This window comes from Centropristis striata, chromosome 15 (genome assembly GCF_030273125.1).
Source record: "Centropristis striata isolate RG_2023a ecotype Rhode Island chromosome 15, C.striata_1.0, whole genome shotgun sequence".
In the NCBI taxonomy this organism is placed as follows: Eukaryota; Metazoa; Chordata; class Actinopteri; order Perciformes; family Serranidae; genus Centropristis; species Centropristis striata.
In genome coordinates, this window is record NC_081531.1 from 21,359,615 (window position 1) to 21,373,697 (window position 14,083).

The following is a 14,083-nucleotide window of genomic DNA, read 5'->3' on the forward strand; positions in this document are numbered from 1 at the left end:
TTTATATTGTACTGTGTATCTTTTATGCCTTATCTAAATGGCTTGGAATTACCTTGTTGTTGAAAGGTGCTTTTCCCAAGAAATACTTGCCTCTTAAAATTGTACCAATATAATATGAGCTGCATTTAGTAATCAATAGTCGACTGACAGAAAATTAATCAAAAAAAATTGTAAGATAACTTGTTTTTTGTTGTCATTTATAAAGTAAAAGTGAGGATTTGTAGATTTCTTTTTCACACTTTGATTTGGGACTGACCGAAACTCAAATGATCATTTGCAGCAGTCATTGTTAGTTAAACGTTAGTCAAACAACAGTTTTACATAAAGTCAGAACTTATAGGCTTGACATATTCTGTCCATTTTGACCAAGTTGGTAAAATAAGTCCATTTGCAATTTTAGTTGAAAAGTCACTTTTTCCATTTTGTAGATTTCTTGTATAATGTTGATCCAGTCCTCATTTCGTGGTTGCTCAGGCTTGAGCCATCTTCTGGTAATGGCCTTTTTGCTTGCTGCTAAAAGAATATAAAGCAGTTTCTTGTCTCCATTGCTAAAGCCGTCTAGTATTATGTTACAGAGATACACAGTTTCAAATAAAAAGGGGAAAACAATTGAGATCACATTCTGCACATGATGATGAATCTCAACCCAATACCTTTGAATAATTTTACAGGTCTAGAAAACATGGAAACGATTAGCTTCTTCAATACCACACCTCCAGCAGGCATCTCCATTTCTACGGTATCTTTTTTGAGCTGGTGTTAGAGTAATGGATTAATGAGTAATTTAAAGAATATTCAATAGTCCCAATTTGCCGATCAATCACGTCAAGATGTTCTAGGGCTTCAATAAATCCAATCAATCCAATCCACTTTATTTGTATAGCACATTTAAACAACAAAAATGTCTCCAAAGTGCTGTACATAGAATCAACAATAAAACAAACATTTCCATATAACAATCAGCAATAAATAATAAGTGTATAAATCTAAAATTATGCTATGAAAAACAATAAAATCTAACAGATAAACATAGTAAAATAAATAAAAGATGTAGTTAAAAGTAGTGAAAGAAATAAAAGACACAGAGGACCACAAAACTCACGCAAAGTTAAAAAGCCAGGGAATAAAAATGGGTCTTAAGATGAGACTTAAAACACTCCAACGTGGGGGCTGTTCAAACGTGGAACAAAAATACATAAAGCATGTTAACTGCAAGAATATATCAAAATGCCATTCACATAAAATTATATACGACAAAAATTTGAATTCTACTGCTGATCTATGACAAACCAACCCTCTTGCCAACCTTTAACTCCATTTCTTCTCTTCTCCCTTCATCCTCTCTGTTCCCTGTTGGTTCTTCCCAGGAGGAGATGTGCCCTAAAGGTGAGGGGGTGTCACCTCAGCACTGCGTGTGGTCCTCAGCAGTCAACATCAGGGATAAGTACATCTACGTGACCCAGCCCCTCCTGAGCCGACTGCTGGTTGTCGATATTCAAGCGCAGAAGGTGGTGCAGGTGGGTGGAGCGGGTATGAATCCTGTCAAACATGCCAAAGTCTTAGAACATCTCAGAAATGATTCATCTTTAAGTTGGAGACTGACATCATAAAGCTGTAGAAAACTTTGTGTATTGGCAAAGTTAACAAAAGTTGCTTTCAAAATGACAAACATGGCCAGCAGCAGCTTGTATCAACAGTAAATTCCATTAGTAAGATATTGACAGGACATTGAACTCTTCTGGTTAAAATGCACTCTGATGCCCGTCTGTGGTAGCAGTGAAGAACCTCCACTTAGAAACATTGTAATTGTGCACTAATGTTACAGTCATTCAAACAGACCCAACAGAGTGATACAGTATGTCTTCTCTCTAGCTGATCAATTCACGTCAGTTTCAAGACTCTCATTCTCCCAGTCAAACTCATAAACTCATACATTTTAATAATGTTCTTGAACCAAGACCTTCAACAAGTATCTTATGAAAGATAAGACTTTATTTCAAGAATGTCATCATTTCATCAACATTTAAGTAAAAATAAATGGGATTGGATTTTGTATCAGCAGAAAGACAGTTTAAAGACTGGGATTGGGACCCAAAAAACTTGATCAGAACACACCTCATTTTTCAAATATCACTTATATGGCTGAGGTGGCAGAGTGGGTTGTCGGGGTTTGGCGGTCCAATTCCTTACTCTACATTTCCTCCTCCTGTTGAACAATATCAGTGTTTAGGGTGACATTAGTGGCTCAGATCTGGTCTTTGTTTGATTTTTAAGTTTACACCAAAATCTCTATCCGATGCAGCATTATGTTTACACATCGTCTGTTTTCCGCTTGAAGTAAAACATGTTTGAAAATACAAACAGTGAAGCATGGATGTAACTTATGTGTTACACACCCAAATTTGATTCTTTATAGTAACCATCCAGACATGCTTAGAACACAAAGCAGTCTGATATTAACTAGACAGTACTAGGGCTTATTAGCTCTAGACTGTAACACAAAAGCATATTGTTTACATGTCTCATCGTCTTCTACATGGCTCATTTAGCCAAATATTGTAAATTTGGTTACAGATTTTACATTTTCAACCAACTCACAGAGTTAACATTGCTGGCAAATATCTCCTAGTGACAGCAAAAACTGTAGTTAAATTAGGAGAAAACCACTGCTTATGTCTAGTATTAAATCTAAAGGAGTTATCATTGAACCCTCTGGAGGATGAGATTAAATACTTTCATTTGTTGCAGCTCTATTAGTGATTTAAGATAATAGAAAAGATATATTTTATCTAAAACTCTGACATACTACAGTATCAGTGGCTAAACTGAATTTGAGCCTAAATCTTGAGTGAAGAAAAAGTTGGATACGTTCAGTACTCAAAGAACACATATCCAGTCAATATACATCCATGCAGCCAGTGTTTGGCATCACCAACTTGAGGTGAGGTTCAACTTGCCATGCTATTGAACTGCTACCGATGTAGGAAGACCACATGCAAGGGAAAATAAATCAAATGCACCTCAAGCGCCTGAAACAATATGGTGCCCAGGTGGGTGCTGGCTGCCTCGCCATTCATCTTGCCTGTAACGGCTGTTTAGAGACTGAATCCCTCAGGGGTTCTTCCCAGGGTCACCATCATTTATACTGAAGTGCGGGATGAGAGGAAATAGGCCTAACTCAAAGAGAAGGAGGTGGGAGAGGAGAAGGGAGATAAGCGAAAGTCTGAGTAGATACAATGAGGGAGACAGCAAACTGAGCAGGTAGCTGCTCAAAACAAGCCTGTTACTTGAACTTGTTATCAGTTTATGGTTGAAAGCGATGTTTTTTTACTGCTACACACACATATTTTCACTTATTTGAGAAGTTTTGTTTTAAGATCTCAACAGAAATATTGGTACCATGTGTTTTAATTGTTCTAATGTACATTTTTAGTCAAAGAGAGAGCCAGTGATATTTTCTGGCACATAAGATTATCTCAAAACATTTAAAGTTCCAGTCATGATCAGCACATTAGCTGCCCCTTTTTTCCCTGCCATCCACCCCTTCATCATCCTGTCTGTCTCTTGTTTCTCTACCTCTCTTTTTCTCAAACACCCTCCCTGACCTTAGGGTGCAGGAGGTTAATGCATCCTCCTTTTTCTTTCTTTTCTGCTCTTTCCCTGTTATTTCAAAGCTCCTTTTTACAGAGCACATTTGTAGCCTCCTTTCAACAGTGGCCTTTAGAACGAGAAAGAAGATGGCAGACTACAAGGAATGCATGAACAAAATAATTAGATGTATTTTATGATAAAGTCAGACTGCTGCATTTATTATCCTCATAGAGTTGACTGAACAAGTAACCTATGAGATTAAAGGTCGAAGGATTTAGAGGAATCTGTAGGTAGAAATTTAATGCATATTTATGTTTTCATTAGTATATATTAATTTGAAACTGAGAATCGATGTGTTTCCGTTCATTTTTTACATGTGGAGTGGAGGTCAACCATGTTAAAGCGCAATGTTTGTACTGTAGCTTTGGACAAACCAAACACTGGCTCTAGAGAGGACCTTTTGCAGAAAAGCAGTAATTAGATCCTAGAGAAGCACAGATTGCTAATCCTTAATTAATCTTTTTTTAAATACATACTTTGCTCGCTCTAATGAAAAGTTAAAAATGCTCCATACTTTTCAGGATTTTCAGAAAACACTAGATGAAGGCTGTAAACATGTGGAGAAGCTGCACTAATAAAAGCTTTCATGGTTTTCATGCTGTTACATGCAGGGAAATTGCACCTTTGTTGTCTTTTTCAACAAAGGGATCTAACCTTGACTCTGATGTGTCAGACCTGTGCCAGCTAAGCCTCCCAGTAGGTATGAAAACAAACCACATCGGCTAATTAAAAAGAAAAGCCAGATGGCAGACACCTTTGGTTATGTAGTCACTTTAAAACACTATGGTGGTTTCTTTAGTTAATCAGTAGGAAGCAGGAAGCAGTTGCCATCTAGTTTACAGTTGTGTTTTTTCTTGTTGCAAACAGTTTCAGCAATACTTGATGTTCTTTGAATTTAAAAAAATATTCAGATTTTCTGAAGGATGAAATCCTGGATACTTATACCTAACACAAATCACATTGGATTTGTTGTTGGAGCTCACCTATAGTGCCTATGACGAGATATTTGATAGCATTTTATATGAATATGAAACCATTTAAATACTTGATTATATCTCATTAAGCTTTCAGCATTTGCAAGTCAGTAATGTAAAACATGAACATGATTCAGAAGTTGTTGGGCTTAAATTATTGAGATGAAAGTACAAACGCTTGAGGACGAGGTTTTCCTGAAATTGATGTGACACAATGAGTAAGATCATTTTTACTGTTTATTTATTACAGGCTTTTAGTCGAGTCATTACTTGTCTGTTTTTGTTTTGTTTTGTTTTTTTCAGAATAAGTCATTTTTTTATTGTTTCTTGAGTTACTACATTTATAACTACATTTTTAATAATGCTTTAGGCAACAGGAATTCTAAAGTGGCCATGGATTCAGTGAGAGACTAAAGGCTACAGTCTTGGCCCTGTTTTGGGTTTTTTTGCCTGTTTTTGATAATGAATTGATCATTTGCAGTTCTGGAGTTAATAAGAATCCTTTTATTTCTTTGAAGGATCTATTTGTATTGGATTCACAGTCCACTCAGCTGTTTTAGAAGAAAATGGTATTTCTACTTTTTATTTTTATTTTTATTTTATCTTTTATTTTTTATTTTCTACAAATGATCTTTGGTTGATGTGCTCTTTGCAAGCAGGCAGGTTTCTGTATTCCGCCAAATAATGGCTAGGGGTTAACTATCAGTTAATTAAATAAAAAAACAGGAAAAATTGCTGCTTAATTTTCTTCTGCATTGATCTTTCATAATGAAAAGTGTGAGGAGAGGGGGAAAAAGCTTGAAAGAGTTATTTGAATCAGAATTAAGCAAATTTGGGTACTTTACCAACCAGGAACCAGATCTCAAATAAGACCATCAAAATGTCATCTAGCCATCACTATTTCTGATAACTGCTCAGTTCAGTTTCTGTGTACTGCAAACGAGCAAACACAGGATTCACATCAACTTTAAGGAACTTGAAGGTTGCTCATATTGTCTTATATCAGACCAACATGCATTTGTCAAAAACATGTCCTTAATTCCAACTTGAACCAAACGGTTTAAGTATGTAGTAGGACTTTTGAGAGGTGGACACAAAACTCAACCCAGTCTGCTGCATTGTGGCCTGACCTCAGCTTTACCTCTACTCCCATCATGTAGAAAGCTAAACGAATGCAAAGGCACACTCAGACATGGGGGTCCACCATTTCCACATACTGTACATACACACATGCTGAGTTGACACTTGGCTGACCAGTGCAGAGCAGAGGGCTGGACCTCCCATTACTGAACACAGAGCTTGTGGTCTCGCTCCACTGGTGAGGGTGTCAGCAGCTCCCTGTCCACCCAGCCAGAAGCAGGGTAATGGATTGTGTTATTCCTTGTTGTTGACATTGCAGCAGTCCTGAGGTTGAATTCACCCTGCACCCACATCTCTCTGTTTTTCCTGTCTGCCTGTTCAATTCTTTCCTTTCGCCCTTTCACCATTTCTGCAAGTTATTCTGTATTCTTTTTGTTCTTTCACCTGATGTGTGTCAGATTTCCTCACTAAAATTCTCTTAGGCAGTAACACTGTAAAAGTGCAATTTTTCCTTTGCTTTCCTGCATGTACACCTGATTAGTACTCCATCACTTTCGAGATGTGATAACAGCTTACCCCTGAATGTTTCAATGTTGGGTAAAGGATAGTTGTGTGCTGGGGCCTGTTTAACTGGATTTGATACATGCAAGCTTATTTTGATGCATTTTACTAATTAATAGGAATTCCATATTTGCAACCGATTAATAAACATGAGGGAGGACTGTAGAGCTCCTTCCAAACAAAAAAACGAACACCCACTAACATATGGCTTTTGTCGTTAGTGGAAAAGGTCATGATCAGTGTTAATTCCTGGGAAAAATGACAGTAGTCACAAGTATCAACCTGTTTCGTCAGGGATGGAAATGTCCATGGAGGACACACTTCGTCTTTTTGTCTCCATCTTTGAAGGAGAGACTGACTATGTAACAGATTTGAACTTATTTTTTCTCAGGGACATTGCTTACTACTACTACTTATGTATAGTTTGACAATATTCATGTTTATGCTTTGTAATTTGTTTTGTTTTTGACAATATGCCTTCAATATTTTAATGACCTTCAAGTGTAACATATGCAAGTAATGGACATTTTTCTGTAGTTTTTCATAAATATCAGCTGTGTGTGTGTGTGTGTGTGTGTGTGTGTGTGTGTGTGTGTGTGTGTGTGTGTGTGTGTGTGTGTGTGTGTGTGTGTGTGTGTGTGTGTGTGTGTGTGTGTGTGTGTGTGTGTGTGTGTGTGTGTGACTTTTTAGTACCAATGGAGAGAACTTTTATCATAAGATATTTGGTCAACAATTTATTTAAACTCTTCCTCACTCTGATCATCTCTTTTAGGCAGTAACAACAGATCCTTTTCCAGTAAAGATGCTCTATGACAAGTCACATGACCAGGTTTGGGTCCTTACATGGGGGGATATGGACAGAACACACCCAACACTTCAGGTCAGTGTGTTTTTTGTGTGTGTAATGCTAAAAAAAATGCACTCAAAGGCAAAAGCAGTTTTACTACAAAGACAAGTGAAAGATCAACCCTTGGGGCCATGGTCACTAGGGTTGGGTACGGTTCACATTTGAACCGATACCTGCACCTGTAATTTTTATTATAACACAAGTTTGATTTCAGATGTAAAAGTAAGTCCAAACGTACATTGTATAGTATAAAATGGCAAAATGAAAAACAAAGGGCATAGTACAGTATGTCCAAAAAGTAAAAAATCTGTTATTGTGTAGTGTAAAGCATTGATAATGATAATAGTATAGTATGGCCTACGGAAGCCCTGAACCGCAAGTGAAGACATTTTTTTTTTAGATGTTATCTTGTTATTTCGAGATCATATCTCGTTATTTCAAGATAATATCTCATTATTTCGAGATAATACACATATGTAAAAAAAAAAAAAGAATTAAAAAAAAAAAAATCTTCCAAAATTTTTTTTTTCTTCAGATATTATCTCATTATTTCGAGATAATATCTCGTAATTACGAGATAATATCTCGTTATTTCGAGATAACACACCTATTTTTTTTTTTTTTTTTACTCTCAGATATTATCTCGGTATTTCGAGATAATAGTAGGCCTATGCTGTCTCAGTGAACCAATGAACCAATATCGATGTTAGCCACTAGAGGGCAGAAGATGTTAACAGACTGCCCATTCAAAAAGCAGCACTTGCGGTAGAGTGAGTGTCCTCGCGGTCGAAGGAAAGACTCAGGCTTAGAATCCAAGTTAGGAGACGTCTGTTTTATTATTGTAATGTAGGCAGGTTTTAGGTGACAATAACAAAACAATAAACAAACAAAACACTGAATTTTAACAGAAAACAAATAACATGAAATGCCTACATAGCTAGGCCCCTGTTGATACACAACATAGGCTACCGTTCCTCTCACGTCAGAGACGGTTTCTCCCCCCACTAAAACCCAGTCGGCTATTAAATCACAGCGGTCAAAACCAAATCACGCAAAGAAATCGATTCAGTCATTGACGGAATATTATACCCCAAAAATAGCATCTGCACATCACTCTGCTCTCTAGTAGGCCTATGGTAGACCGGTAGGCTACCGGGCCGCGTGAAGATTACATCGGGCCGCCAGCCGACCCTCTCTGCCTTCTTCAAGAGACGCACCATGGCCGTGGCCGCACCAATTCTTCTCGGTCATATTGCTGCGCGAGTTGTCGCACAGAAATAACATGCATATCATATGAAACTGCAGTAGCCTACCTGACCTTTCCAATGGCGCTAGCTGCTAGTTTCTATGATGAACGGTTCGCGAGATAATTAGCCTTGAAAATTACAGTCACATACAAAAATTAATGTCACATTCAGTTCTGCGTCATACCCATTCTTCTTCTGCCCCCTAGTGGCTAACATCGATATTGGTTCATTGGTTCACTGAGACAGCATAGGCCTACTATTATCTCGAAATAACGAGATAATATCTCGAAATAACGACTTAGTATCTCGAAATAACGAGATAATATCTGAGAGTAAAAATTTTTATTTTATTTTATTTTATTTTATTTTTTTTTACATAGGTGTGTTATCTCGAAATAACGAGATATTATCTCGTAATTACGAGATATTATCTTGAAATAATGAGATAATATCTGAAGAAAAAAAAAAAAGTTTAATTCTTATTTTTTTTTTACATATGTGTATTATCTCGAAATAATGAGATATTATCTTGAAATAACGAGATATGATCTCGAAATAACAAGATAACATCTCAAAAAAAAAATTCTTCACTTGCGGTTCAGGGCTTCCGTAATGGCCAAAAATTTTGGGGGAAAAAAACGATTTAGGATACACCTTATTTTCGAATGCGGAAGTAAACAGTTGCAGCACTTTCGCTTGATTGCTTTCCTTAGTTAGTTATTGTAACGATGTTGTGTCAGTGCTTCAAAAAATAAAAAAAAATAAATGGCGGGTTGGTGCCAGACCCTCAGATCCAACATATTATATAATATGTCGAAAAAGGTCAGAAATTTGTGATAGTGAAGTTTGATTTAAAAAAAAAAAAAACAAGTTACAAGTGAGTTGAATGGCTATATTTTTTATAGGTATTTCAGTGGCTTTTTGTAAGAAAGTTCTGTCACCTTTAAAACTTGCACAAAATGCCACTGATGCACCAGTTCGATCACAATGTACTCAGGCAAAAATAAGTCCATTGTCTGGGCAGGATCCACGTTGTGGTTCATTTAATATCCAGTTCAAAGCAAACAAACATTTCATGCTGCCTCTCTTTGCTTTGGTAAAAAACTGTGTCCCTTCTGGTGCATTACCTGTCATTACCATTTGCTACCTTTACCTGTCTGGAGCTTAGTGCCCATAGTGTACACAAAAACAAATACAAAACAAACAATAATAATATAATAATCAAATTAATGAAATAGCTCCTACACGTATTATTATTCATGATGTTCTGTACATCGTCCACAGGTAATTCCTCAAGCCAGTGTTGGAGAAGTACATCATGCCATCCGCACAACTTTCCAGAGGGTCAACGACTTCTTCATTCCTCCAACCAACCTTATCATCACCCACGTGAGGTAAAACAGCATGCTCACACACACACACCACATCACATTCAGCCACCTACGACCTTAAAACACAGGCGACCTCATTGCTCACTCATTAAAGCTGTCCTTCCGAAGTGAAGGAGAAAAGAGCAAATGAGAATTCTAATGAGAATTTCGATGTGTGTTAATCACTGCCCCTAAAAATCTAGAAAGGCTATTAACCTTTCCTTTGAACTTTGTCAATTTAGGTTTGCCTTTGTCTTTCTCAAAAACGAGCCTGCGATACACAAGATCGACCTGGAGACCTTCCACCGCGTCAAGACCATCAGCCTGAAGAACTACAGCTGCATACCAGTCAGCATGGCCTACACACATCTGAGCGGCTTCTACTTCATCCAGTGCCAGAGCAAGAGCCGCCTGCAAGCCCCGCCCCAGCTCCTCATCGACAGTGTGACGGACGCAGTGATTGGTCAAAACCTAAACATCACAGGACAGCCGTTTGTGTCGCCAGACGGCCGCTACATTGTGACACCTGACCCACAGAGCTCAAAGCTGATAGTACAGACAGTGTCGTTCCAGGGGGAGCTAGGTCTGAACCAGGAACTGGACGAGCCTGTAGCTGTCTCTGATCTAGCTTTCCAGCCTTCCTTCACGGAGTCCAACCAGCATGTGGTTGTTGCCACCTCAGGCTCAGGCACGGACCTGCTATTTGCCGATCTCTCCTCGGGTCACACTGAGGTTCTCCAAAGCCTCAAGGAGCCCCTGGCCCCCCAAGCCTGGCCCTGGGGCGGCCCTAACAGAGTAGTGGTCTCCAGCGGTTTGTTTGGACAGTACCTGGTGACGCCATCGGCCGAGTCCCTCTTTGTCCTGAATGGCAAACAGAGAACGCCGCACTGCGAGGTGTCAGATATCAAGAGAGGGAACACAGTTGTCTGGGTCGGCGAGGTATGAGTAAAAAAGAAAAAAAAAAGCCGGAATGTAGGAGTAGGGGCATACGTAAATGAAAAAAGGAAAGATCAGGCCAAATAACCTATTATAAAGATTTATGTGAACGTAAGTTGTGGACTCAACCCTGGGACTGAGCAAGAGGGATACATGCCTGGGTTTATTGTAACAAAAGTACACTTAAAAATAGAGTAATTGAGAAAACATTATGAAACCCTGTTGTGATATTTCTATTGGGAGAAAGTGTCAATGCCGTTCAGTGCAACAGTGATCTATGTGCACTTAACTATACAGAATTGTACATTATTGCACTTCCTTCCATGTTATCACAGCAAATAGGTACCTGACGAGGGGTTATTAACAAACTATGAACTATGCACAATGCTCACTTTTTTTAGAGTAAAAAGCTTTCCAATTTTGGTTATTTCAACAATGTTTGTCGTTTTCACCAGTGCTGCATATAATCACCACAAACTGTCCGTCTGTCCTGTCTGCCTTTAGTGTATGTGTGTTCTGAGTCCTTTTAAAAGCTACCAACCCATCCGTTTATTCGCCTTTGTCATGGTATTGTACTGTATCCTCCCTCTGAAAGCTTTCATTCTCCTCATGCCGGCAGAGGTTGGCTTTATGCACATGTGTAATACCCTCTATTTACATTGTCTATCCAAAGAGCCCTATTGGTCCATTAGCCGTCGTCAATGGATGTTTCGCTCGCGGAGGAAGCCTAACCAGAAATGAACAGTACATCTTGTGGTCTCTTGGAATGGTATAATCTGTCCCCTGCTGTCTCTCACATTTATTCTGTACCTGCAGCACAACTGTGCTGTGGAGCCTGAAAATGCCACTTAGCAGATTCCCTCAGGGTAATGACTCTGGTTTACGCTGACCCCACATGCTGAGGCCGTGCCAAAGTGGCATCAACTCCACTATCTGACTGGCTGTGAGCATTTGTACTACCTCCTAGAGAGTGCATCAAGATCAAAACCTAGTAGCCTGTTTCAAACTTAGGGACACATATTTACAGATAATAGCAATACATACTGTTTAAAATATCCTTCCTGTTTTCAGGAATATTCATTGTTAAATTAATCAAATGACAATACTTGTACAACTTTCTTTATTATAACCATTATCAAAATCTGTATTATCTATCTAGAAGCAGTAACCAAACAAACACCAGCACCTCTTGCTCCTTCAAAATGGTTACATCTTCTGTAATTAGCTTTTCACCATTTGTACTAATTGTATAATGATGTACCATTAGCATCAGGACAGCGTTACTGCTTCTCTGCAGATGTCACCATTTTATCAGAAATTACTGAAATCATAGTGTCTCGCAAACATTTCTGTCTCTTGACAGTACAGCAGTCTATACATGAATACTTCGCTCAGATGTCACATTTGATGAGTTGTAGATATTGGGCTAAAATGGGTGCCATCAATTATTGAAATAGTTGGTGATTATTTTTCAGACAGACTAATTGTTGCAGGTCTGATTATGTCCTTGGGAAGCTTTCTTGTACATATAGTATGCACATTAATTACTACACAAATACTCACAGCCTTTAGGATTTTGCAGTTGTTTACCTTTTTTTTGGCACATCAAACATGTTGAAAAAGTGAGATTAATTCATAGTGATCTCTGAAGGCCATCCAAAGACCAAATGTCTTTTTTTAAAAGAGTAAATCCACTGTCAATTCAGTTGAAGTCTTGTTAATGGAGTATATCTGCTCACATGGCTTGTATTTTCTACCCAGAAACAAACAGCAGCTCAAATTAAAAGTGAATCATGATCTCCTGATATGTAGTTGTGCCTGTAATTTCCCCAATACAATACAATGCAATGTGTAGGGTAGGGTAGAAACCAAGCTGAGAAAAAAAAAAATTAGTTGCAGGTGTGAAGCAGATTTGTTCTTGTGATTTAGGTATTTGCTGCTAATCTGCCATGAAAATATGTTCTGGCATTAAAGCCTGTTTGATTAACTTTTTGAAGGCAATGACTTAATGATAGACCACTGTTGCACTGAGGAGAGAAATATACTATATGACATACATTTATGCTTACTGAATGGAAATTTGTCAAATTGGTAGCCCAGTTTTCTCACTGTATCAATCTCTTTTTTTAAAGAATCTGATTGTTAAAAAAACATTAGGCTCTGTTGCTTCCTAAAGTCACTATCCCATCTAAAGTCACTCCCTGGTGGCTCTAACCGAGTCATCTACAGTGTTGGACAGCTCCAAGACATGCATGTAATGAAAATAGACCTTCAACATGATCACCATTGACCTCTCAGTGATCTCTCACAGTCACACATGGTTTACAGTTGCTTGTGAAAAAGTCACTTTTTTGCCCTCTCATGGTCACATCCGTCAGCTTATCTCTTAAGGTTGATTCGGCAGTATGACATCGCTACTAGAGCCAAGGAGAGCAAGAATAAAGAGACTGCACCTGCGCTTGCTGATATAACTACATTATTGGCTAGCTCATGTTGTTTGTTTGGATCTACCTTCAGTGTCACATGACTATTTCCGTACCTCTCCTTGAACCCTCCGGTAAGGGGGCTGCAGAGCTGAACCGCTTGGTGTGATAGACATTGATAGGAACCACTGTTGTAGATAACATTGTTCATGTTTAGAACACGTTCAGACATGACAAAACTGACTGTACAGTTTTCTTTATGCATTTTGTGTGTTCTGGTTTATGAGGGAATTGTTTTGTAAGAAAAAATCGAATTAAATATATTGTAAAAATCAGTCGCTCTGCTGTGTCTTTGATTGCAACTGACAATTGTTTTCAATAGCTATTATCTGCAAATGACTTAAAACTAATCTATCTAGAACCATGTAGTATTTAAATGTCACAATAAGTTTTAAAAAAAATGCATGCTGATTGCAATTTCTCAGTCTGAAACCAGGATATATTCAATTTGAATTTGAGGCCCAGTATAATATGTTGATGCGTAATAGAATAGTATGTCCAAAAATGCCTAAAATGCTTTAAAGTAGTACTTTGATCATGGTAATAGACCAATTTGGAGTCGGCGTCACGGCTACGTTACTGGACACACAAGGGCACAGACGTTTCAGGGGTAACGATGTCTTGCTGTGCTACTGAGTCAGAACAGAAAAAGTTAAAAAAAAAAGTTTAAAAAACTCCTTCATTCTTTTCGATTTCTTTTGTCAAAGCATGTTGATATTGGTCTAAAATTGTCAAACTTTAAAATGCCTTAATATGCTTAAAATTGGTCAATAATACACACTGATACATGTGGTAGAATAGTTTGTCCAAAAATAGCTGAAAAAAAAACACTATATTAAGACATGTCAAAAAAATGGCCCGCTCAATAAAAAGTCATACATGTTGATTTTTGTCAAAAAATGTCACATTTTGAGAATGCCTAAAAGTGCTTAAA

At 38.0% G+C, this 14,083-nt stretch overlaps 1 protein-coding gene across 3 annotated transcripts in view; it reads left to right on the forward strand.

Moving 5' to 3' along the window:
* fstl4 (follistatin-like 4) overlaps window positions 1–13,424 on the forward strand; it is a 227,586-nt gene extending 214,162 nt beyond the window's left edge. For all 3 annotated transcript variants that reach the window (XM_059351137.1, XM_059351138.1, XM_059351139.1), the window contains 4 exons: window positions 1,368–1,517; window positions 7,039–7,146; window positions 9,645–9,754; window positions 9,973–13,424. In XM_059351137.1, coding sequence (XP_059207120.1) covers window positions 1,368–1,517; window positions 7,039–7,146; window positions 9,645–9,754; window positions 9,973–10,675 — 1,071 coding nt within the window. In that variant the 3' untranslated portion in view covers window positions 10,676–13,424. The remainder of the gene's footprint in view (window positions 1–1,367; window positions 1,518–7,038; window positions 7,147–9,644; window positions 9,755–9,972) is intronic.
* The last annotated feature ends 659 nt before the right edge of the window (window positions 13,425–14,083 follow it).